The following is a 25,732-nucleotide window of genomic DNA, read 5'->3' as shown; positions in this document are numbered from 1 at the left end:
AATATAGATTTCGCATTTATATGTATAAGGAAATTGATAAGTCGAATTATGAATCTGTTTTGATGGGTTTAAAATGGCATGGGGAAAACACGTGTGGGATTCGATGCACATCTGTCGGTTTAAACTGTTTAAGTTTAATTTTTTTATACAATTATTTACTCTTCATTGACTACAATTATTTACCATTCATCGAGTACAATTATTTACTATAGTCTATTGGGCGTGTAGTCTAAAATTTAGGATTAGATCAATCAGGTTAATTAATTTTTAAAATCTAAGATTTGTGATTAAATTGAAATTTTTGGAAGTTCAGAGGTAATTCTATAGACTATAGATCCTAATAAAAAAATAACAGTCAGATATCTAATTAAAATAAGTAAATACCTAATAACATCATTAGTTATACCATTAAAAACAAGGGTAAACTACACGTTAGCATCCTAACTATTATTTTTTGTTTTTGGTTTAGTTATTAAACTATTTATTTTTTAAATAATATCTAACATTACGTTTTAGTTTCATTTTAACTACTTATCATTAAAAATTTAACAGAACTACTGATATAATACTTTTTAAAAGAATTCAATGATGATGTTAGTATTACTTTATGGTGATAAGTCCGTATCATCGTTAATATTTTAACGCCATATGATCAAAATGAAATTAAAACTAAATATAAGGCATGATTCTAAAAGAAATAGTTGAGTGACCAAAATAGAACAAAAGTGATAATTGAGGTATTAATCGTATAATAACCCTAAAAACAATTAAGTAACGTAATTGCATCATTAAGAAAACTGGTAGCAAATTGCGCATCAATACCAAAAAGTTGCATTTACCTAAAGCTAGAAGTTCCTAAAGAACAGTAGCTCAAGTCAAAAACTCAGAATAAATATGTCTGATAAGACCAAGATAAATTAGACACTATAAATATGTATGTATATATGTGTATATATATATATATAATGCCGAAGAGCAAAAAAGTTCGGTTCGAAAAGGCATACCACACAGAAACCCGCAACCAAAATTGGTGAGGTGCACATAAAATCTCTACAAAAGACTGCTACACGTCTAAATTTCAGATGCCCATAAGAACCTTTAAAACAGAAAGCACGGGATTATAAAAACTAAACCTATTATAATCACACAAATTACTTGTCAAATGGATCGTCCAGGTCCAGTTCTCAAGCAGCAGCAACAGCCTCTGGAGTAGTTACGGTTGCATCTTAGGGGAAGGAGCACTTGGACCGGCACCTGAGGTAGTAGAGGTGGCAGCAGTAGCGGTTTTAGCATCTTTCTTGGCTTCTGCTGGAGGTTTGGGCTTCATGTGGGGAGGAGGATTGTGCTTTAGCTTCACAAGTATCTGTCTCATCCTAGAGAGATCAGTCGGCTTCCCGGGTTTAGGTCCCTGGATCGCGACAATAGACGGTTTTTTTTCTTTATCCTTCTTCCCCCTCTTCTCTATAGTTGGTACCTCATTGGGGACAAGTTCCACGATCGCCTTCCAGTAGTTTTTCTCGGCTTCGGCATGGAACTTCTCCAGGTTTTCCAAAAGATTATGTCATAGATGATCCAAAAAACAGAGTATACACAATTAATTTGCTTGCTGTCCCACTACATTAACAGCCATGACAATGATCATTGTCCTGCACCTTTTATCTCAGAGTTCAACTACATAGCAATTATGCATATCATTTGTTTAGCACCGAGAACTTATGCATGTCCATCTACTTCAACTAAATTGAGTATGACATGTCAACTACCAAGAAGAATAAATAACATTCTAAGTTCTAACGCAGTCAATGCTAAACTAACTTCACCAGCATTGTCATTTAGAACAGTTAGACACATCATAATTTCATATGATTTTAAGGGAACATAACACACGTGCGTGCAAACACACTAACAACCACATACGGACCAAGATTTTTTGCTGAGGGTGTACTTATAAAAATTTTAAGGGACGAAAACATATTATAATAGAAAATACAAAGAGTCATCCTTGCTCGATAAATCAAGCTGATTAACTCCTTAATGTAAACCCATATGGATCTTCCTCTACCTAGGAAGACGAATTAATTAAGATACTAAATCTTAATTAAAAAAAGAGTAAATGACTAAGCTTCTCATATATCCTATCCTAGTGTTTAACCATCTATTCACTAAATTGACAGTTTGAAGAACATAAATTTTGCTTCAACTTGAATTAAAACACCAAAATTAACAAAATGGGAGTGATGGGTAGAAAATATATAGATTTCAATAGCAGAAAACATTAGTGTAAGCAGTTGTTTGTGATTGATTTATTACCTTCTCCTTCTCCCTGTTGGAAGCTTTGTTCTTTTCAGCAGCTGTAAGTCTCTTCTTATAAAATTCAACTTTGTATTCCTCAGCTTCCTTTATTATTTGCTGCAGCATCTCCTTCTTCTCTAGCCGGATTGAGTTCTGCCTGTGAAATCATGGATTTAATTACCGTTAGATCATCACAAGTTAACTTCAAAACACTTCATTAACTTCTATTTCTATAATATTTTAACATTTTTACATAAAGTAATAATTTACTTCCAAATTTTGAATAGTTTATAGAAAGTTCCGCTCAGTATTTGTTTAATCAACTTAGTGTGTCATTGTCAATCAACATAAATGAAAAGTTATACTAAGTTACTCCTAGTACTAAATTTACCACCGCCACTCTCTCATCGCAGCCCCTTCCTCCGCCTCCATCTCTTCCAGCGGTGGCAAGATCGGCCAATCCGATCCCCCAAACTCTCCATCGAATCCTTTCCCGTTCTGTTCCGGTGAAAGAGCAGAGTATCGGCCATCGCTACTATAGATCGGTACCGGAGAATGTGTGTCCGGCATCGGTTGTGATACAAACACATCGTCTCCGGTACCGTACGACTGATTGCTAAACACAGGAGGGGAATCGGGAACTGAGTCGGCGTCGAAGTTAGAGAAAGTGTCGAATCGCCGGGAAGCAAGGCGAGGATCGTAGCCTAGGTAGCCATCGTCGCCGGGAGGCACTTTCTTTCTCCCTTCCCGATCCCAAAACGGTAGCTGCAGTTTCAGTAAATCAGTGTCTCTCCGTATTCGCTTTTAAAAATAAAATCAAATCAGCGAAACGAAGAGAATCTCAGATGGATTTGATAAAGCGCATTCGAGTTCACGGTGAGTTGCCAGGTGGCAATTAATGAATGGTTTCATTTTACCTTTGAATGAATAGAGGGATGCCACGTAAATAATTACTCTGGAGCTGAAGTGTGTGAATATATTTTTGTGATTCGGTGGAACGCCACTTTATGGTTGAGTTGAGCCCCTAGTGAGTCACTCGAATGTTTCAGTGATTGCGCGCAGAGAAGAGTAGGGGTGTAAACAAGCCGAACTCGACTCGAACTCAAAAATTTTAAATGTAGGCTCGACTCGATTCGAAAATTCATGAGTCTAAAATTTTTAAGCTCGACTCGAATTCGAAAAGGTACGAATTCAAAAAAAATTTAAGAGCTCGATTGAAGCTCGATTTTGAGCTCGATTCAAGCTCGAACTCAAACTCGAATTTGAACTCGATTCAAGCTCGAACTCAAACTCGAATTTAAACCTACAAAAATCTTATATTACATTTAAAATATATAAATAATTTTTCCTTTAATCAACCATCACCAGTACATTATAATATGAATATATGAACTATAAAAAATCTAAAAAATAAAAATACAATTACAAGAAATTTAGGATAAATTCTTTTTGAAATTCAATCCAAAATCCAAATTAAATGCCTGGAGTCCCTTTACATTAAACCCAAATTAAATTAAAACACTAGTCCTACGTGAAACACGACAACCAAGCAATAACTCCCATACCCTGTTGCCCAAGCACCACCCATGAGCAGACAAAGGCTCGGCTCCCCATCCAGTCACCTATGCTCCCACGTGAAGAACAACAACTAATTAATTGAGTTGCATTGGTCTTACCAATTCCAACACCCCACCGTGCCCATATCTGCCATGCCTTGCTCTACAAGACCCCAAGTCATACTGTCGGTCACGAAGAGGAGACCGATGCACTGTTCATACCCTCCATGCTCAGGGGGGACGAAAACCATAATCAACAACAGAAAAAAAATCAACATCAAATAGAGGCATCAATGATTAGCAAGAAAACACTTGCTCAGTTCTTTTTCTTAATCTCCAGTTACCCATTCAAGTTCCATTTCAGTAAGCCTCAAATAACTAATATAATGCCAAGGCAATTTCTCACAGAAGAAACAACTGTGTGAGATCAAAACAAAGTGATAATAAGCATACCCAATATAATATTTAAACCTTTATCATTTCCAATCTTGTGAAGCAAAATGTCAAAATTACTTTGAGAAATGTGGATATCTAACCATGTCTGAAATTTCAATTATTAGAAATGTAGTGGAGACAGACAGCAGGAGGACGACGACACCGCCACGAACGCACAACGCATTAATATCAAACAAAAAGAGAACATATAGAAGAACAATCATACAAAGAACTAAATCACAGTGAATATTGTGTGGTTAAAGAAAATTTGCAGACATGTCCGACGGGGCGAAAAATAAACAAATCAAAGATTACCGTCGAAAAATTCAAATCCCCAAAGGAAACTGTCAAAATCATACCTCTGCAAAGTGAAGAAGATTTGATGAATCGATATTTTCCCGATTTACACGCTTCCTGTTTAACTCAGAATCCGCCCTTTAGACTTAACTAGTTCTTCTTTGGGTCCAAAGCCAACCACAACTTGTTTGTAGAAGGTTCTTGTTTGAGCCTCACTGTCAAAAATAAGGGGTTTTATAATAGTCAAACTCATCGACCTTAGAAGTTGGGGGTCGTTGTATGTAGTCTTAGTGTTTGGGGGTTTTATAATAGTGAAGATAGAAGAGTTTAAGGTTGAGTAAGGCTTGTGTTTGGGTTAACCAGCCGTTGCTAATGGCGTGATTGCGTGCGAATGAGAGGGGGGAGAAGGTGAGGGCGTGAGGCTTGACTTCTTGAGCGGTTGAAATGAATATTTAGTTTAGGTTTGTTTTAATTTAGGTTCTAAACCCTAATTAACTTTGGGGTGAATTATCGTTTAGCCACCGTAACCTAAGGGGTAAATTAGCTTTAGGCTCTCTAGATTTATGCATTTTGTACATTTAAACCCTAAACTTTAAACCTTAACCCCTAACATATAAACCTAAACCCTAAACTCTAAACCTTAAATCCTATCACATAAACTCTAAATCCTAAACTCTAAACCCTAAACCTTAAAACCATAGCACATAATTAGAAGGAATGAGATGGCTTAGTGAAACGAGAGAGAGTAGACTTGTTTTTCTTTCTTAATTCTTTATAAAAATCGGTTACACTTTATTTTGATATATTTTTTTTAAATTATTAATATTTAAATTGAAACATATTTTTTATTATATTATATTTATTGTCAAATAAAAAATTAGTTATGAGGTAAGTACAATATAATATCTTGTTATTAAATGCTCAAATCCTTGATATTTATGATATTTAAACCCAAAACCTGAAAATATAACAATTTAAAAAATTAGTTATTACAAATATTATCATTAGAAAATATTTGTTATTAGATAAATAATTTTTTTTATTAATTTAAAATAAATATAAGAATATTTATTCAAAAAAATGTAAACATTTTCAATTCAAGAATATTTATTCATCAATAATGTATTTTTAATATATTTTTAATAATGTAATTTTAAAAAATCAAAAATTATAATATAACATTTTTTTCGAGCTGCTCGCGAGTTTTTTGAGTCGAATATCGAGTAGCTCGTTTCGGCTCGTTAAAACTCGAGTCGAATCTATTCGATTCGAGTATTTATCGAGTCAAGATCGAGTCGATCTCGAGTAGCTCGCGATCTGTCTCGTCTCATTTACAACCCTAGAGAAGAGTAGCTTTTTTTTTGGCATGGTGTCGTGCTACTGCGTGAGATGTACCATGCTGAAAAAAAGAAAGAAAAAAAAGATAGGATTAATATAAAAATAAATGTTTAAACTTTGTTTCAAAATATGTTTTAGTGTTAAAAGAATTTTTTACTAAAATAGATGTCTAAAGTTTTCTAGATTATACTTTTAAGTGTATATAATTTATTTTTTAATTTTCTAATAATAAAAATATTATTTTTAATTAAAAAAGGAAAAAAATAAAAAAAGGTTTAATTTATTTATAAAAAACTCAAATTTTCATTCATATTGCAAAAAATCCTAAAAAATAAAATCTCTCATTTCAACTCCATTATCAACCGTCGTCTACCATCTCCGGCCACTATCGTCATCGTCGAACGATCACCCACCCGTCGTCACCCACCAATTGATCAATTGTCATCCTTACCATCACTCAAAATCCCTAAATCTAAAACACCAAAAACAAATCCCTAATTCTCAATTTCAAATTCCCAACCCAAACGGTCGCTGACCATCATTGTCATTGTCGAATGGTTTAATTTTGATTGGAATTGCACAGTGATTCAAATGGTGACGTTGGTGTGGCTTGTGGATGTTGAAATTAGCTGGAATTGACGAAGAATAGCGATTAAGACTTAAAAACCGACGAACCTTTAAGCGTTCCTCCACAACAAACGGTGACATATTACGACAAAAGGTCAACCAGAGTTTGATATGGGGTCGACGTTGATGCTGATGACGGTGGAAATGACAACTACAGTTGGTTGGTCGATGTCAATGGAAGGGGAAAAGGGGGAGGGGGCTGCAAGCACAGGCTATTTTTTTTACAGTTTTTTTAAAATAAATTCTCAAAATTATCAGAACGGGACATGTGTTACTTAACGTAGATATTTAATGATGTCTAACGTTTAGGCACCTAAAAGTATAATGTTTGAAACATTCGGCACCTTTTTTTAGCAAAAAATTCTTTAGGTACTAAAACGTTTTTTGAGGTATAATTTGGACACTTATTTTTGTATTAAGCCAAAATCTCTCGTAATTGTTTTTCTCTAAATGCGGTTCTTTAACTTAGAAAACAAACTTAATGTGGTCATTTGACTAATGTTTTTCGTTGTTGACCTTTACAATATTGGCGTGCCGGTTTATGGTGTTGGCATTGCGGTCCATGGCAAATTAATGAGGTGGATAACATAGCGGATGTGTTAAATTGGTAACTCAAACATGACAGATGAACTGTCACGTCAGCACCATAGATCGCCATGTTAACTCCGTGAATTGACACACCAGTGCTGTAATAGTCAATGAAAAAAACATTGGTCAAAGGATCACATTGAGTTTTTATTAAAAATACAGAAACCTCTTACGGTTTTTGGCTAAAAAAAATGAGTAATCGAGAATCAACCAAATTGTAAAGGATATATTACATAAATGACCACTGAAGTTCAAACAATTTTTTTGTTCTTTCCCCTATTAATATTTCAAAAGTAATAATTTGATCAGTGACATTATCGATTTACAATAAATTAATCACTTGACCATTAATAACTATTACCCAGACAATAAAATATTGATGTGGTGGCATATTACATCGACTGACTTGGCACTGTTCGACCATGTCAGACAATAATTTTGATTGGTGTTTAACTAATCTTTAAAGAGGGCCCAAACGTTACGATTTACAACGGCCCAATGAAACTGCAACAGCCCAACGCACTTGTAACGACCCAACTGGAATCAGCTTGAAACATAATTCCTTTAAAACACTTATTTGTTTTCGGGTTGTCATAATGTCGTATATAATGGCCGATCTAAAATATTTTTTAGGGCAGATATTCATAAATTAATTATTATAATTTTTCGTATGAGATAGATATAATAAAATTTCAGGTTGAATATCAACAATAAAATGAATAATTAATATAAAAAGTTTAATTTTAAGATAGACACATGTATACCGTTAATTTTGCTTTGCATTCACCACCGGTTGTCTATGTATATGTAGGGCATAAACTGACTTCATCCCATCGTCTTCAAAAAGTCATTTACATAAAGCAGCAAGTAAAATTAGATATATATCAAATCAAGATTGGATCCTAAGATCTTTTGCAATCAAAATCAACTTTCTGAGATTGGAATAATACCTCCTACTTTTCAAACTAGCACCAAATACACGTTTTAGAAAAGATAGTATAATTATAATGAAAAATGATTATAAGGTGATATAAAGTTCAAAATATTTTTTAGTTATTGATAATGTTTTATATTTCTTATAAATATAATTATTCGAATCTAAATTATTTAAGGATAACAATATTTCTTTTTACCGTTGAGACTATTCAATAGTTTCAATGTTACAAAAAGCTCATCTTTTATTTAAAAACAACAGCAAAAAAATTGTATATATTATCTAAATGAAAAAAGTATAAAAGCTTAAAAAAAGAGATTTAATTAGGCCTATGCTTTGATTGCAGAGGAATCATCACAGTCCAACACACTATTCTTTTAATTTACTAATTTAATAGAAGGGAGAGAGGAAAATAGAGGCAAAATCCGGCACACATCACATGTAGGGGAGACATTGATATCTTCCCCATGTATATGATACAAGATATGGAGGGAATTCATCACACACACAAATATATATTTGTTTTGGTTTGTTGTATTTATGTCTGGGTTCAATGGTGTTGTGTCGCGGCTCTCGCCGGCGGTGGAGGCTTGCACTGATAGCACTTGGCGAACAAGCCGAAATTGTCGATTTGGTTGACGAAGTTGGTCATGCTAGCCCATCCACCGAACCCGAACCCGACCACAAGAACCCACACCACAACGAAGGCATTGAATGCATACATTGCATTCCAGCTTGGCATGAAGAACGGAGGCTTTTCTGCTGCATTCTGTTCATCACATAACGTTTAATTAATATTTATAAGATTCGAACTCGAAATCTGAGATTACGAATCAGACTCAGGCGGAAGGAAACCAGTCGAGTCAGTCGGGCCAGCTCATGTACAATGAAAGACAGTATACAACACTGAAACTGTACTCTGTAGCAAATAACTAAATGAAAACGACGGCCCAACTATCCAATTCTTCTCGTAATGTTTCCAAATCCAAGCCTTAATTGCTTTTGTACATTTCCTTTTGTACAATTACTGTGACCACTTTTATTTTTGGTACCCCTAACGGAGAAAGATAACTACAACTTGAACCATACATAAAGTGATCACAGGCCGGTGGGACACAACAAGATAATGGTCTTAGTACCTATTTAAAAATATTTTTTTAGAGTATATTAATAATATAGAATTTTGAATGTATAATTATATATAAAATTTTAAAGTAAATATCATCAATATATGTAATTAATCAAACAAAATTTAAATTTTAAGATAAATGTTTAAGATGTGGATCCGTCATTGCGATTAGTAATGGTGGTTTGATTTTCTTTTACCTGTCGAGCGGAGGCTTTTCTGTAGGTGAGCATATGGGCTAACGCCGGGATGATGTAGACGGTGAAGCTAACCAAAAGAGCACCGACGGCGGAGTTTATGGGGCCGAAGAATGGGAAGATGATGGCAAGGAACCAGATCGGGATCACGACCGGCAGCCTCGCCAGTGCCCTCAAACATATGCTTTTCGTGTCGTGCATTCCGATCACCTTCTCCCACACGAAGTACAACGGAGTGCATGCGAACCCGAATGTTATGAACTGCAAAATCATTTTCATGGCGTCACCGTCACACTCAAACTGTTAAACATTGCGCATCCAAATTAACCGCAAGTTCTTACTATGGTTTAAAAAAGATGAACCTGGTGAATAAGCATTAAGATAACGGCGGCGTCACGGAAACCCGTCTTGGGGAGGAGAGAGAAGGCGTTGGAGTGATTGAGAAGCTGGTCCCCGAATGCCCAGTAGACGGCGGAAGCAGACGGAAGGGTTAGGGTAAATACGTATAATGTGGCGAATAAGTATATGTACTTGAACTTTTGAGGCTTCCACATTGCATGCATGATTTCCCTGAAAAAAAGATGACCAAAAGTAGTTTGGTTTCCATGATTTTTCCGTCAAAAGCAGCAAAGGGAAGAAGAAGAAAGGGATTAAAGAAACAAAAGCTTACACAGTCACAGCATGTCCCCCGAAGGTGTAGAGAATGTTGGTGGCTCCGGTGAAGTAAAGCACCAACTTTGTCGGACCACTGTGCGTTACACCATCAACCTGGCCGTGAGCCCAGGCGGCGATGGCCAAGTACCAGGCGGTGTAGGTGGTCATCCCCAGACCTAGAAAAGACCAAATGCGGTAGTTGTGGAATGAAGGAATGAAAACGGTGGTTGCACAGCAAGCTCCAAAAATATACGTCCATGTCCTCTTGTCCAATTTGTCGTTGATGTAATAAATATTACTGTTCATCACACAAAGTAACAAAAATGGTCAAAATTTAAAAAAGATAAAAAAAAAATTCCAGTTTCAGAATCTGCTTAAATTTGATGTTTACAGTTTACTAACCTTGCACAAGCTATGAGTTGTATGACTGATCCGAATAAGAGGAAGGTACAGTTGAATGCAAGTCCAGCTGCCTTCCAGTAAGGACCCAATAGGCCATCGAGCACTTCAAACCACTTCAAATCCAAAAACAATTATCAAAAACAGTGATCTTTGTGATATTTTTCTAGGTTTTTTTCCTAATGAATTACGAGAAAGACGAACCTGGATGACATGGTTCTTGAAGCTGACGTTCTCCTTCTCTTTCCTGCTTCTGTACTCTATGTAGAGCACACTGATGAGATAAGCAGTCCAGCTTCCTAACAGTCCATAGAATATCTGGAGGAGAATACCCGACAGCATACCCAGTTGAGAGAAAGAAGAGGGCAGTGTCAACAGCACTTGTGCTACCTAAGAAGAAGAAGATTTTTGTGATCAGTTTAGCAGTAAATGGAAATGATGGGGGGTGAAGTGTGATTTAAGGATAGTTGGGGTACTTGATTGGAAGCGCAGCTGAACCAGGCATCCCAAGCTGAGCCGCCGTGCCAGAAGAAGTTTTTAACACTAAACAATGATTGCTGTTGGTCTTCGTCTTGCTCTTTATCTTCTTCTTCCCTGGTCTCTAGCTCCATCTCGATTATGTTGTTGGAGACTATTGCTTCTTCTGCTTGCTTCTGAGGCAACATTGTTCTTAATTCTGCTCTAAATCCTTGTAGATCTGAAACATATAAACAACAGTTAACGAGACAAAAAAGAAAAAAAAACGTATAATCAAAGGACTAAAACTTCCATTCATTCCATAGAAGCACTTTGAACGAACCTTGTTTCTGAGTTGTCTATTTCGAGTCAAAGGATTGAAGAAAATCAAGCACAGATCTTTTCTCCTTGACATGAATGGGCTATGAAAATCGCCATTAGGAGAACTTGCAGACAGAGCTTTTTATATGCTTCCTGAAGTAATTGCGTCTCTCAACAAAAACCGAAACTTTAGCCGCACAGTGAAAAGCTCCAAACTTTAATGCAAACACCAAATTTTCTCAGCAAGGAAAACTGTGCCTCACCCAAAGACGGCGAAGAACCTTAAAAGCCACTCTCTTTCCTTTAAATCAAACACCCAATTCAATGGACTTACCAAAAGGCACTCTCTTTAAGCTTCTATTCAACTAGATATATATATATATATATAGTTTGTTTTGGTACATTCCAGGATTACTTGTTCATTTCTTCATCTGAACTTTTTGTTTCCACTGCTCTTAAATTTCGAGAGAGAGATATATATATATATTTGTATTTGTTTTTTTTTAAGAAATGCTTCTGTTGGTGTTGAAGTTCAGATCCAAATCTGGGTCAATTTCATTAAAAAGAAATAATTTCCGGGTCAATTAAATTCTTGTGGTATTTTGTTTTCTAATGCTGGGTTCATTTGATTTTTGTATTTGGTTTTGTTTTAAATTCATGGAGGGTTCATCAAACTCCTTGGTTTGTCCCCTCAACCCAATCATGGAGTTCCCCACTCAGTGTTGCCGACGCGTGCATTTACTTTCAATGATTGATTGGACAATTTGAGGACTCTAAGAGGAGTTTGTGACGCACGTTCCATAAGTGGTTTGTGGCTTTACCCAATATAAAGATGCCATGAGAATTCTTTCAATAATGTGCTGTAAACTCAAGTGAAATTACTCAAATATTACATTTGGGTTTTTTTAATTTTAAAAATTATTTTTATTTTTCAATCTATTACATTTGTTCTAATAAAATTAGAGTCGGTCGAATGATATACCCATCTCATTATTTATTTTATTTTTTATTAATTAAAATATTTAAGGTCGATGAACTTACATACCGACTTCACTTTGTGGAATAAACAATTTACTTTGTAAAATAGTGTGTTTTTAATTTAAACATTCACTTTGTGGAATAAATATTTATAATATATTTTTAAATTAGAGAATAATGAATATTAAAGTCGACATGTACTTCAAATGAATAATAACATTCGTATATAATTCAGCTAATTTCACTTTTACTATAACAAATGTAATATATTAAAAAATAACGACGTCTGAAAATAATTAAATTAAATTTTTATTAAGCAAAAATCATTTTATAACTAATTATTTATTTAATTGTTGTTGTATTTGTAAAATAAAAAAATACAATTTTTTATGTATGAAAATTTATATTATTAAATAATAAAATTATGTTTTATTAATGATGTGATTTAAGCATTTAATAATTATTTAAAAAGTTTAACCGTAATTTAAAAATCATACATTTATAATATTATAATATCATATCAAATAATTTTTAATTTATATGGTAAAAATTTAATATTTATAATATAAAATTAAAAGACGATATTTATTTTATCTATATCTATTTTATTTTCAATTCAATGAACTTAATAAAAAATATTTCAATTAAAATTAAAAGTAAAATTAAATTTTAGTTATAACTGAAGCGGCGCAGACTCTTGCTGTTACTGATGCCTTGGGCGTGGAATTTACAGGGCCGAGTGAGGTTGTGCAGAGGCTAGAAGCGATCTAAGGGGTGAGTTTTGTCTCCGTGTTTTCAGTGTTTCTGTTTGTGTTTGTCTCGGTGGGAGTTTATTGTTTTCATGGTTACTAGCTTAGTTGCTTTATCCTGGAATGTCAGGGGTTAAGGAAATCGGAAAAGTTTAGAGAACTTCATAGGGTATTGATTCAAATAAGATTAATCTGATTTTACTTCAAGAGACTAAGGTTGCTAAATTGAGTGGTTTTGTGAGAAGAAGATTAATAGGGCATTTCGATAAAGAGATAGCCTTTGTTCCTGCTGTTAGGGCATCGGGGGGCCTGATTTCTATGTGGGATAGAAATGTAATCGTTGTTAGAAGCCTTTTAGAGTTTAGGAGAGTGTTAGCTATTAAAGGGACTTTAGTTGCGTCTAACAGGCTGTAACACCCCTAACCCGTATCCAACCCGGATACGAGTCCGAAGTGTCACATTGACTTTTCAAACATTTATTCGTATAAAATAGTGAGTAATTTTAAAAAAATTTATAACATTTAACTTATTCAAAACATTTACAAAACTATTCAGAGCTTATACAATATATTCTTTTGATTACATGCCAATTAGAACTTTATATACAAAAATACATATTATTCACCTCTCTTCTGATCTGACATTCGGTAAGGAGAACTGACCTGTCTTGTTCCTCTTTACTTCTCTTTTCGCTTTCCAAACCTACGTGTGAAACAATCACACGCTAAGTCGATGACTTAGTGAGGCATATAAAACATATAATATTTCATATAACATAAAGCATACATAAACATATACCATCATTATCATAATCTCTATCATTATCATTAAGAAACACATATAACATCATATGGTTCATGTAACACATTTCAAACCACTTACTTTTGATAACCATTTATAAACCCATCGTATACATATCACATTCAATATGTTTGTTTAATCTCTTTATTAGCCCATGTACACTAGTGAGAACTTAAGGTATGTGAGTACATTGAGGTTGTGCACACATATGCTGTCACCACAGCTCATATAAATGTCCCGAAGGACCTATCCAGAGGTCATAAAGATCCTCGGTAACTGTCCATAGGTTCCTAAGAACCTAGGTAAACTGTCCATATGTTCCTTAGAACATAGGTATACTGTCCATATGTCTCGAAAGACATAGGTAATTCTTTCCATATGTTCCGTAGAACATAGGTATACTGTACATATGTCTCGAAAGACATAGGTAATTCTGTCCATATGTTCCGTAGAACATAGGTATACCCTCGACTCTTGACATGCCAACTATACCCTTAGCTCTCATATCACATAACATGGGCATTATCATTTATAACATTTCATTTCATATCATTTATAACATGGGCATGTATTCACGTAGATCATTTCATATGACTTATATCATTTCTCATTTGTTCATGTAACTCGCATGTCATATCATGTAACATATAACACATAATCATATAGGCTCACGGTTTTATCACCTATCATGTTATTTCATATATACACTTTTATATCGCATAAACTCATATATATCATATCACCTATAATAACATATGACACATATACCCATAACTTCATATCACATACTTATATCAATTCACACTTAGTCACATGGGTCATTTCTCATAACATATATCACGTCACATATGTTCATGGGTATATCCCATAGCATATAAAATAACATATAAACTTATATATGTATTCATGTGTATACTTTCATTTAGCCTATATATCAATGTCATATAACTTATCTCATAACTTATTTGATATTCATATATATTCTCATCTTATAACTTATATTACCTATGCATATAACCTTATGACTTATTATCAAGTACTCAATTAATGTTCTTATATGGTTCCATCTTTATCATATAACCTATGAGCTATTCTTATATTACCCTATATCAACCATACTTTGTTTATCTCACTTTTCATATCATTCATTTATCACATATATGTCACTTTGCTTATAACACTTCTCTGGTTTTCATATGACATGTAAATCATTGTCATCTCTTGTTCTCATATAATTTCATATAGTCACTTATCACTTATCACATAGTTTACATCCTATGATCATAGAATCATATCAATAACACATATACTCATGCACACATATAAATCATAACAAACACATACCTCTATGAATTCATGCATTTTACTATTGGAAATAGACTTATCATAAGTCTTATTTTCCATTTAACATCATATACTAAATAATGTGCACTCACCTTAGCTTTGCTTTGATTCGATTCTAATCATTCAATTAATTCAGAACGAGATCATGTTCTATATCTACATAATCATACATAGATCTATATTAGTATTATAACTAATATACTCTAATGGTTCACTCTTTAGATTAAGAAAAATGCCAATTTCATCTTTCAATGAAAGTATGCATCGATGCACTACTGATGCATCGGTGCATAAAATGCATTCGATGTTGTATTATCACTGGGATGCATCGATGCATGCCTTATGCATCGATGCAATAATTGCATTCGATGTTTCTATATGAATTCATGCATTTTACTATTGGAAATAGACTTATCATAAGTCTTATTTTCCATTTAACATCATATACTAAATAATGTGCACTCACCTTAGCTTTGCTTTGATTCGATTCTAATCATTCAATTGATTCAGAACGGGATCACTTTCTATATCTACATAATCATACATAGATCTATATTAGTATTATAACTAATATACTCTAATGGTTCACTCTTTAGATTAAGAAAAATGCCAATTTCATCTTTCAATGAAAGTATGCATCGATGCACTACTGATGCATCGGTGCATAAAATGCATTCGATGTTGTATTATCACTGGGATGCATCGATGCATGCCTTATGCATCGATGCAATAATTGCATTCGATGTTTCTATTTTAAAAGAGTGCATCGATGCACTACCTGTGCATCGATACACCTTCAAACAAATTTCTGGGTTTTAACCTTGATGCATCGATGCACTCTGCCCAGAACCTCTTTTTGAACCCAAAAATCATCAACTCTTCACTCAAATGCTTCATATTTCATCCCTTTTCATATTCCTAACTTTCATATACATGTTTAAACTCATTTATAATCAGTTATCTCGTCTTTAACCTTAATATCCTCTCCTCTTTATTAACTTCAAGAATCATACCAGAATTTTAACATGTTTTAAATCTAATTCTAACACTCCATATTCCTTAATTAGATTGATGACAAGTCAAATTCCTTCTCAAAATTCACTTACTAACTCTTTTCCAGAATTTCCTTAAGAAACTCATTTTCTTTAATCTTTCATAACTTCTTTATCTTTTGATTTTAGGACAACTTAAGTTTTCCATAAGCTTAAGTATTACCTAATGATCAAAACCCACTCTTAAAATTAACAAATAATCAGCTAACAAGGAATCTTACCTTTGCAAGCTTGGCTCTTTCTTTCTCTCGTACATGAAGAAGAAGAAGAAGAAAATGAAGAGAATATCTCTTCATCCATATCCCCTCTAACTTATATATCCTTATCATATTTATTTTTAATTCATTTATTAGTCAAATGACCATTTTGTCCTCTACTTCATTGATAATTACTAACAACTTTTAGGATTTATTTCCAGATAAATCATTGAACTAATCCATTCTTCTACTTTAATCACCAAATTCTGAAACTTTACCATTTAGTCACTAACCCATAGTTTGGGATGTTACACAGGCAGATTGGGATTTTGAATGTCTACGAGCCGAACGTTCAAGGCGAAAGACGGGATTTTTTCGCGCTATTGAAAGCTATCATTTCTGATTGGAGGATCCCGGTGATAGTAGGAGGTGATTTTAATTGTGTTAGGTAGAAGTCTGAAGGAATTGGGGCTCAAGATCAAAGGTCTGCGTCTAGGTTATTCGAAGATTTTATTTCTGACTGTAATTTGTTCGAGGTTCCTAATCAGGGTAGTTTATTCACTTGGTTTAGGGGTGGAGGGTTAGTTGGTGCTAGTAGGCTTGACAGTTTTTTGTTATCTCCTGAATTATTCAGTTGTTATCCTTATTTGGTGCAATGCTCTTTGCCTCGAAGTTTATCGGACCACAAGCCGATTATCCTAAAAGAAAAGTCGTTAAACAAGATTTTTAGACCTTTCAAATGGTTTAATTATTGGGCCGATGATTCGATTCTGGTCGATAGAATTAAAGTGCTAAGTGAAGTTAACAAAGGCATCGGTATCAACAAATTTTTACTATTGACGAAGAACTTGACAAAGGAGAGAGCGAGAGAAGTCAGAGCTTTGAAAGCTGATTCTGTAGAAGAGATTAGCAGAAATATTGATTTGTTAGAAGAAAAATTATTGTCTGACCCATGTAATAGTCACTTGCAGCAGGAGATTTCTTCGTCAAAGGCTAACATGTGGGCTGTTACAAGGAAGGTTGAAAGAGAATGGCTTCAAAAATCTAGGCTCAAGTGGTTTAAGGAAGGGGATAAAAATACAAAATTCTTCCATCTCACAGCTGTTTTAAGGGGTCGTAAAAATCAGATTTCCAAGCTGAAGTTTCAGAATGTGATTTTCAAGAATCAGGCGAGTATAAAGAGAGTGTTTGTCAACTATTTTTTTGCTGGTTACAATGAGGTCAAAACGATTCCTCTAAATAAATTCGACATCCCTCTAAAGAGAATTAACTATGTCTCTAGGAGGTTTTTGGAGAGTCCTTTTTTGGAAGAGGAGGTTTAGCTTTCTGTTATGTCGTCAGACGACTCAAGAGCGCCAGGTCCCGATGGTTTTAGTCTGGACTTCTTCAAGAGATTTTGGATGCTTATCAAAGGAGAGGTTATGAAGTTTATGGAAGATTTCTACTGGGGAAAAGTTGATGACCTCTCTTTCAATAAATCTTTTATTGCGCTTATCCCGAAGAAAGTAGAGGTTATTTCCCCAGAGGATTTCAGACCAATCTCATTAGTGGGCAGCATATACAAGATAGTTTCTCGCATTTTGTCTAAGAGGTTGGCCATCTGTCTTTCTGATGTGGTTGGGCAGCATTAGTTTACTTTTATTGCTGGGAAACAAATTGCCGATTGCAGTCTGATTGCTAATGAAGTTATTGATGGGTTGTCTAAAAAAAAAAAAGAAGCGGTGTTGATCAAGGCTGACTTTAGCAAAGCTTTTGATACGGTTGATTGGAAGTTTCTGCTTTTGATCCTAAAGAACATGGGGTTTGGGAAACAATGGAGAAAATGGGTCTCCTTATGTATTTCTACGCCTTCAATTTTCGTCTTAGTCAATGGATGTCCGTCAAACTCTTTCTTTATCAAGAGGGGCCTTAGGCAAGGTTGTCCGTTGTCGCCGCTGCTTTTCAATATTGCTGGTGAGGCGTTAAGTGGTATGTTTAAAAAGGCTTCGGATATTAGTCTATGCCGTGGTGTGGTTGTTGGGTCTGGTGATTTAAATTTAACCTACCTCCAATTCGCTGACGATTTACTCATTTTTTCTAAAGCTAATGTGAATTCCATTTCTAATTTCTATCGGATTCTTAGAATTTTTGAAGTGGCAGCTGGTCTTAAGCTCAATTTTTCTAAAACATCGTTATTCGGCATCAATTTGGATGTTTATAGAGTCAAGAGCTGGGCTGAATTTTTTCATTGTAGCTGGGCACAACTTCCGACGACTTATTTGGGTTTGCCTTTAGGGCATCGGAATAACTCTAAGATGCTTTGGCAACCTATCTTGGATAAAGTCAATAGTCGGCTTCAAGGTTGGAAAGGTAAATTACTTTCGCTAGGTGGTAGGATAACTCTTATTCAATCCGTCCTAGCCAATTTGCCTGTTTATTTTATATCAATCTTCTTCATTCCTAAGTCTATTGCTGATCAGATTAATAGAAGCATTGCTAATTTCGTCTGGAACTCTAAATCGGCAAAGTGCATTCATTGGATTAAGTGGGACAGTTTATGTAAACCAAAATCTCACGGGGGTCTGGGGTTTTTTTATATTAAAATTAGAAATCGTTCTTTGTTAAATAAGTGGATTTGGAGGTATAGTTTGGAAAAGGATAGCTTATGGAGGAAGATTGTTGAAGCTAAGTACAATTATGATCAAGACGCAATCATTCCAAAAGCTGTTAACAAGAGATCTTCTTTGTGGGTGTGGCGCGGTATTGTGAATCTTGTTGGGTCTTTGGACTTTGATTTCTTGGCGGATTTGAGGTGTGTTATGGGTAATGGGGTTAATATAGATTTCTGGTCTGATTTTTGGTCTGAAAAACCTTTCTTTAAAAAGCTCGTTCCCCTGTATTTTCAGTATAGCTGTTAAAAAATTCGGTAAGATTAAAGATTTTGGTTGTTGGGTTTAAGGTCGTTGGGAATGTAGGATTCTATTGAGAAGAACTTTTTTTGATTGGGAACTGCCTATATGGGATGATTTCTTGCTCGTTTTAAGCAGAACGGTTCCTGCAGTTTTTGGCCCGGACAGATTAGTATGGCATGGTTCGTCAGACGGTATTTATAATCCAAAAGATTATTGCTTTAAAGTGGCCACTGAAGGTTTGCTGGATGATCCTGTGTGGAGCCTAGTTTTGTCCAAACTTGTGCCGCCTAAGGTCACTGCTTTTGTGTAGAAAGCAGTGCATTTTAGATTGCCAGTTATGGTAGAGCTGATAAAAAGGGGTGTCAATTGTTCTGATCAGGTTTGTTGTTTTTTTGTAACCTTGAGCCAGAATCGATCAATCACGTTCTATGCCATTGTTCTGTTGTTTGGGAAGCTTGGCAAAGATGGTGCTCGGTATGGAATGTTTCTTTAGTGTTTCCTAGGGATGTCAAACATTTGATTCAGGTTTGGTTATCACAACATATTAGGAAGAGTGTAAGGGCGCTTTGGCGTATCGGCTTCTTCGGTTTCATTTGGGTTACTTGGATTTGGAAATAATTACATATTTAAGGGTTCTTCATGTTTGTCTGATCAGATTTTTAACAAAGCTTTGCTTCAGATAGGTCTATGGGCGAATTTCTCTTGGCCGTTGAAGTTTCCTGTGGTCTCTGATTTTATTTGGAACCCGGAAGCTATTGTTCGAGGTGCTTTCTAATGGAGTTGATGTTCTTTCAGTGCTGCAAGATTTTGATTGGGGTGGTCCAATTCGGCTATAGTTTCTGTTAGTGGTCGCAATTCGGCTATAGTTTCGTCGATTTCTGCTGCTTGCCTAAGTCTTCTGCTTTGTTCTTTAATGTTCCAGTTGTTCTCTGCTGGTTGTTTTGTTTGCGTTGGTTTTGCTCGTGTTTTGGGGGTGGTTCTTGTTTATGTCGTTTTAAATTTTCGATGTTAGCTACTTGTTCTAATGATCTCTTCACTCCAGGGTATACTCTTTTTCCTCCAAATAGGTCTAGGGAGGTTTTTTAATGAGACCCTTGGAGTGATCACTTTGTTATTTCAATCATACAAAGTACCTGTTTTAAAAAAAATGAGATATTTCTTAATGGGTTTTTACCTATTTTGTAATAAAATTAAAATTTATTATTTATTATATAATTTTTAAAAGCTAAATGTTTAAAATGATAATTTTGACATAATTTAATGACTATTTGTACATTTTACCTCTTAAAATAATTGGGGAATGACAATCAATTTCATAGATTATACACTTAAGCAAGGTCAGAGGTTCGAATCCTGACGTTTGCGAATGGAGTAAACTGAGTTGGGATCGCCCTCGCCTATGCAGTACCCGATCTGGTTTAGTCGGTCAATAGATCGGATACTAGTGATTAATTCAAAAAAAATCCATAGATTCTAGAATTTTCCAATACAAGTATATATAATTCTCAAAATGAAAAAACCGAACTGTAATATTTGAGTAATTTAACCGTAAACTCAACCTACGGCTAGTTTCTTTTCCATATAAATTACTCATGATTCTTGATCTGTTGCATGAAAAAACAATCAATTATACCTAATCACGTTTAAATTTCTACAAATCTTTTTTTTATTAATTTCTACAAATCTTGAATGATATAATAATAATATTAATTAAATTAATGTTGATCTACTAATTAAACTTTTTTTAATAATTTGAAGTGATTATAAGATAATATATGTTTAATTTTTTCAATTTATTGACAACACATACACACCTTATCGGTTAATTTCTTTTTATAAATTCTAAATATAATTCTCATACTTCTTAGAGGAGAGGGAAAGAGGAAAGAATGAGAGTGCTCTTAGAGTCAGTTTGACAGAGCTTTTGAAAAGTGATTTTTGAAAGTACGGTAGAAAAGAACTTGTAAAAGTATTATTTAAAAGTATGATTTAAAATTTAACTGTTTGATATTATTGTTAAAAATTGAGTTTGAAAAGATAATATCCATTAAAGACATTATATTGTAAATTAAAAATATAGAATTTAAATTATATCTACACTTATTAATACTATGATATATAAAAAAATTATTAAGTAATAAATAATTAAAATAAATTATTAAAATAATAAATTATTTTTTTAAGGACGTTAATATTAAATTACTAAAATAAAATATAACTACATAATTGAGTTGAGTCTATACATTAATAAGACTAAAATTATAATTTGTTTCCAAACGTAAAGTTGAAAATGAAAAAGCTACAAATTCTAGTTTTTGTGTTTGGTTTGAAACTACAGTTTACACCGTAATTTTTTTTTTATATTTTTTACTCGTTTAACATTGATTTTGTGGTCAAAACGGATTTTTTAACTAAAAGTGTATTTAAAAAGTCACGTCAAACAGAGCCATAGTAAGTCTAGAATGCATGACCTAAATAACTATAAGGAACCAATACGAGTAACTCGAGCAACCAACTAAATATAATTACTCATTAAACTTAAATAATTTTTTAAACATCATTAAACTGAAATATTAAATTTTTACTATAACTTAAATATTATATATTAGACCAAACGTATAAGTTATATAACCTAAAACTTAGACGGTTCAACTCATGAACTAAACAAGCCCTTTAATCGGACGGCTTAATTTTGACGATAATAATTTTAAGGCTTAAGAGTTATCTTTATCCCTGTGATATACTCAATTTATCATTTTTATTCTTATTGTATTTTTTATCAATTTAACCTTTAAAATTGTTCAATTGTATCATTATATACCCTATACTTAATTTAAAACCTTAAATTATAAATCATAGGTTAAGATTTAGAGTTTATGATTTATGGTTTAGAGATTATGTGGCATAAATCATAAATCCTAAGTCCTAACTTATAATTTATAATTTAGGGTTTCAAGTTAAGAGTAAGGTATAGAACGATATAACTGAGCAACTACGAGAATTAAATTGATGCGAAAATATGATAGAGGTGAAAGTGTTAAAATAGATCTACTACATGACAAAAATTCCCTTTTACCTAATTTTAAATATAAAAACTTTTGGGAAAAATAGATGTTAAGATTAATATAAAAATTTTAACTATTTGACAAAGGGCATAGTACTTAATCTATGACAAAAGTTATGCCATAATTATCCAAACTAATTAAGAGGGTGGTGACGATGGGAATGACGGTGGCAATGGTGGTGGAGCCACCATAGAAAACACCCACGAAGACCCCTTCAATCGGGGATTTGTCGGCTTGGTGAGTGTTCTCACCTATGCCCCCCGCCCCATCCACCACATCTCCCACTATTGTTGCTCACTCCAAGTAAAGAAAAATTAGTCCGACATAAATTTAGTAGTTTATCTTTCTTATAATAGATCTTTTATATTATTCGATCGCATCGATGACTGGAGAGATTTTTCATGTATGCTTTAGTGGAAGAAGTAATGATTTTGTTGATCTTTTCCAAAGAGGATCAAAACTCGGAGCATGCTGCAACCATGCACCTCACGTGGGTCCAGCAATTTTTTCCACCTACATTCCTAATGGAATTTGTCGAAACCAATACTCTTCCACTAATCGTTTGTGTGTCAAAACACTGAGCTCATTTGATCAACTTTTTCATCATTCATTTACCAGCAGGAGACGACACGACACGAAACGAAATTCTTTGTCATGTAAGATCATAGACACTCGGTTCAAAAAAAAAAAAGAGTAAAACTTTGACTGTAATAACATGCATTGCTGTCTAGCAGACGAGTAAAAGTTGAGCTCTAAAGGTAAAGAAACGTACAATGGTGGGTTTCACTTAAAACCGATATATCGATGGTGGGGTTTCACTTAAAAGAAGCTTTGGATATACTATCAGAGTATTCGTATTTTCGGGTCTAATTTAAATGACAAGAAACAAACGACGCAACACATGAGCTGAGACGATGGTCTTTAAGATGCAATTTATCATTATACCGTGAGCTTGAATGTGCAGATTGTATTTTGAACATTGTGACGCAAGAGGTCGTTTTCTTTTAATTTAATATAAATCCTTTAATTTAATATAAACTTTCATGGAGTTTGATAATGTAATCATGAAAGAATGGTTAGTGGATGTTTTGCCCATTATTACTTTCTGTTAGAAGCTGCTTTTTTTTTTCTTCTTTTTCTTTTGATGTTAAACAATGGAATCTTATATTAAAGAGACAAGTGGAAGAATTTGTGGTTTAAGTGGAGGGGACGTAATATCAACCCAAAGACGGAAATCGCCTTTTTGGTTTTGGGTTAGTGCCCTTTGGGGTCACTCAGATGCCCCTAAACCCACTTAGTCTTTCACTTTTATGAAACACCCATATATATGGGTGCCCTATATATTTACGCAAAGGACGAAATATAAGGAAAGATTTTGTTTCTCGCCTTCTCCTTTTCCCCACACCTTATATCGGCCAAGCAAGCTTAACCCAAAGTTTTTATCATCCAAGTTAATTACAACTTTTACTAAAGTGGGAAGATAATAGTGAGCACATAATAAAATTATAAAATATTAATAAATTTATGTGAAAAAATTTAAATGAAAGAAAAAAAAACATATAAAGAGAATTCATTGTATCTATAACAAATAACGAGAGAAATCATACTAGTCTCGTTATACACGTATTAATTCACACAAATTTTTTATCTCAGACAATCATTGAAACCACCAGGTACAAGTTTATAAGTATACCAGTATAAAATCTTATAAAATAATTTTTTTCTTCTAAATTTTACTTTTTTTTATCAAACAAATCGCAGAATAAACTATTTAGATCTTAACAAATTGAATTCGAGTCAATTAATTTGTAACATCATTAATTTGATAAAAAGACTTCGATTAACGTGCTTCTAGGTTTTGTTGAAAGTGTCATATATTGGAGAGACGGATGGCATTAATCCTACATTTTATTATATATCTTTTGGGAAGAGAAAATATCTTATGGCAAATGGTATCGAAGCAATCCTTTAACTACCCGATTTCACGCTGAGCATTCCGATGGTGTGGTAAGTAGGATGGATAACCATAACAAATGGTGTGTGACAAGCGTGTCCGAGATTGAGTGGGACTTGAAAAAGTGAGAGACATTAATCATACATTAGAAAAAGAGAAAGGAAAATCTTAAAATTTAAAATTAATGACATATCTTATCAGATATAATTTTTGAGAAGATGATTACCCATAACAAAAATTGAATGCCTCTGAGATGATTACCAACATTAATTTTTAAGACGTTACACAAGTGTCTCTCTCTCGTTACTTTTTTTCATAATCACTTCATAAATTGCAACATTAAATACGAATTGTCCTTGAATGATTGGAATTATAACAATGTCCTTTCATGCAATAAAGAGCTCTCTCAAACTCCATCTATTTGAAGGAAACAGCAGCTGTATTAGCAATTGCCTTATCCCCACGTATATACATCGGTCAAATATGTACCTTAAATCCACATGATCGGTCAAGTTTCAAGCCCATAGCCATCTGCCAAAGCAATTTTCACTTACTGTAACCCTCGCCAAGACACTACGTACGTATGATTTGAGTTGAAACACGTCGGCCAGTTTTTTTATTGTGGTCCAATGTATTATTAAGCTTGTCAAAAACACCTGATATAGTGGACTAACCACTTCCTAGCTTTAATTATGCTACAAATGATGTTTGAACAAGCTTGATGTCCATCTGTATCTAATTTATTAATTACGTTCTATTTATGTTTAGCATGGATGCGTGCATGCATACATACCATGCAAGGAGGGAATGGGATAGGTCTTGTCAACTTTTTTGACTTAGTTATTTTTAAGTTAAATTCATTTACTAGTCTTAATGAAAAGAAAAGATTATTATTTTCTGAGCATATGAGTTGTCTTCAAGGGGTGTGTAAGCGTGGATGCACTAAAATTCCTTAAGGTGTCGTTTGGTTTGCTGGAATTCTATAGAATTAGGGGAATTAGAATTCAATTCCATCACTTTCTCATGTTTAGTTCAAGTTTTCAAAGGGGAATTGAAATCCAATTCCATCAAGGGAGGGAAAGTAAATTTCATCCATAACATGATGAAATTAAAATCCTTTGGAGGAGGGAATGTGAAATTTGATCGTACTACCCTCATCTTTTGGTATTCAGGTTGGATTTTTTAAAAAAAAAAATTTGGGTCCGGGTCGGGTCGGGTTTTTTAAGTGTGATATCCGGGTCGGGTTCGGGTTTAGGGTGAAAAATACCCTATCAACCCGAAAAAATATATAATTTTACCTTATATATTTAGGAATAATTACAATAATACACCTCTATATATAATTTTTTTTTTCAATTAAGTCACTTTTTTTATTGAATAAAAATAATTTTTTTATTATTTCGGGTCGGTTTCTAATTCATATATTCGGATCGGGTTGGGTCTCGGGTGGAGGTTCCCTTGTTCTCGGTCGGGTAGACCAA

The 25,732-nt window shown here is 33.9% G+C and overlaps 2 protein-coding genes and 1 pseudogene across 2 annotated transcripts; 1 reads left to right on the top strand and 2 right to left on the bottom strand.

Moving 5' to 3' along the window:
* Window positions 1-1,024: 1,024 nt before the first annotated feature.
* On the bottom strand, window positions 1,025-16,207 carry LOC120142424 (annotated as a pseudogene).
* On the bottom strand, window positions 8,419-11,509 carry LOC120142423 (auxin transporter-like protein 2). Its single transcript, XM_039157129.1, has 8 exons — window positions 11,243-11,509; window positions 10,920-11,140; window positions 10,648-10,833; window positions 10,447-10,559; window positions 10,061-10,342; window positions 9,753-9,960; window positions 9,394-9,651; window positions 8,419-8,836 (listed from the first exon to the last, which is right to left on the bottom strand). Exons 2-8 carry the CDS (start codon window positions 11,106-11,108, stop codon window positions 8,618-8,620), a joined length of 1,455 nt encoding a protein of 484 aa, XP_039013060.1. The 5' UTR covers window positions 11,109-11,140; window positions 11,243-11,509; the 3' UTR covers window positions 8,419-8,617.
* Window positions 16,208-16,646: 439 nt separating the features above from the next.
* LOC120142355 lies at window positions 16,647-17,663 on the top strand. The gene is made up of 2 exons (XM_039157064.1): window positions 16,647-16,757; window positions 16,890-17,663. The coding sequence occupies exons 1-2, from the start codon at window positions 16,647-16,649 to the stop codon at window positions 17,661-17,663; spliced, it is 885 nt and encodes a 294-aa protein (XP_039012995.1).
* Window positions 17,664-25,732: the final 8,069 nt, after the last annotated feature.

The sequence above is a fragment of the Hibiscus syriacus genome, unplaced genomic scaffold, assembly GCF_006381635.1.
Source record: "Hibiscus syriacus cultivar Baekdansim isolate YM2019G1 unplaced genomic scaffold, ASM638163v2 tig00110828_pilon, whole genome shotgun sequence".
NCBI classification, from domain to species: domain Eukaryota; kingdom Viridiplantae; phylum Streptophyta; class Magnoliopsida; order Malvales; family Malvaceae; genus Hibiscus; species Hibiscus syriacus.
The sequence above is the reverse complement of the archived record's forward strand: the minus strand, read 5'-3'. Positions and strand labels throughout refer to the sequence as shown.

Coding starts and splice junctions, on each gene's coding strand:
- LOC120142423 (XM_039157129.1), bottom strand. CDS start 11,108: ATGTTGCCTCAGAAGCAAGCAGAAGAAGCAATAGTCTCCAACAACATA. Junction 10,343..10,446: donor CAACTCATAGCTTGTGCAAG/GTTAGTAAACTG, acceptor TGTGATGAACAG/TAATATTTATTACATCAACG. Junction 9,652..9,752: donor TCTTAATGCTTATTCACCAG/GTTCATCTTTTT, acceptor ATGATTTTGCAG/TTCATAACATTCGGGTTCGC.
- LOC120142355 (XM_039157064.1), top strand. CDS start 16,647: ATGTTACACAGGCAGATTGGGATTTTGAATGTCTACGAGCCGAACGTT. Junction 16,758..16,889: donor TTTCTGATTGGAGGATCCCG/GTGATAGTAGGA, acceptor GTTCCTAATCAG/GGTAGTTTATTCACTTGGTT.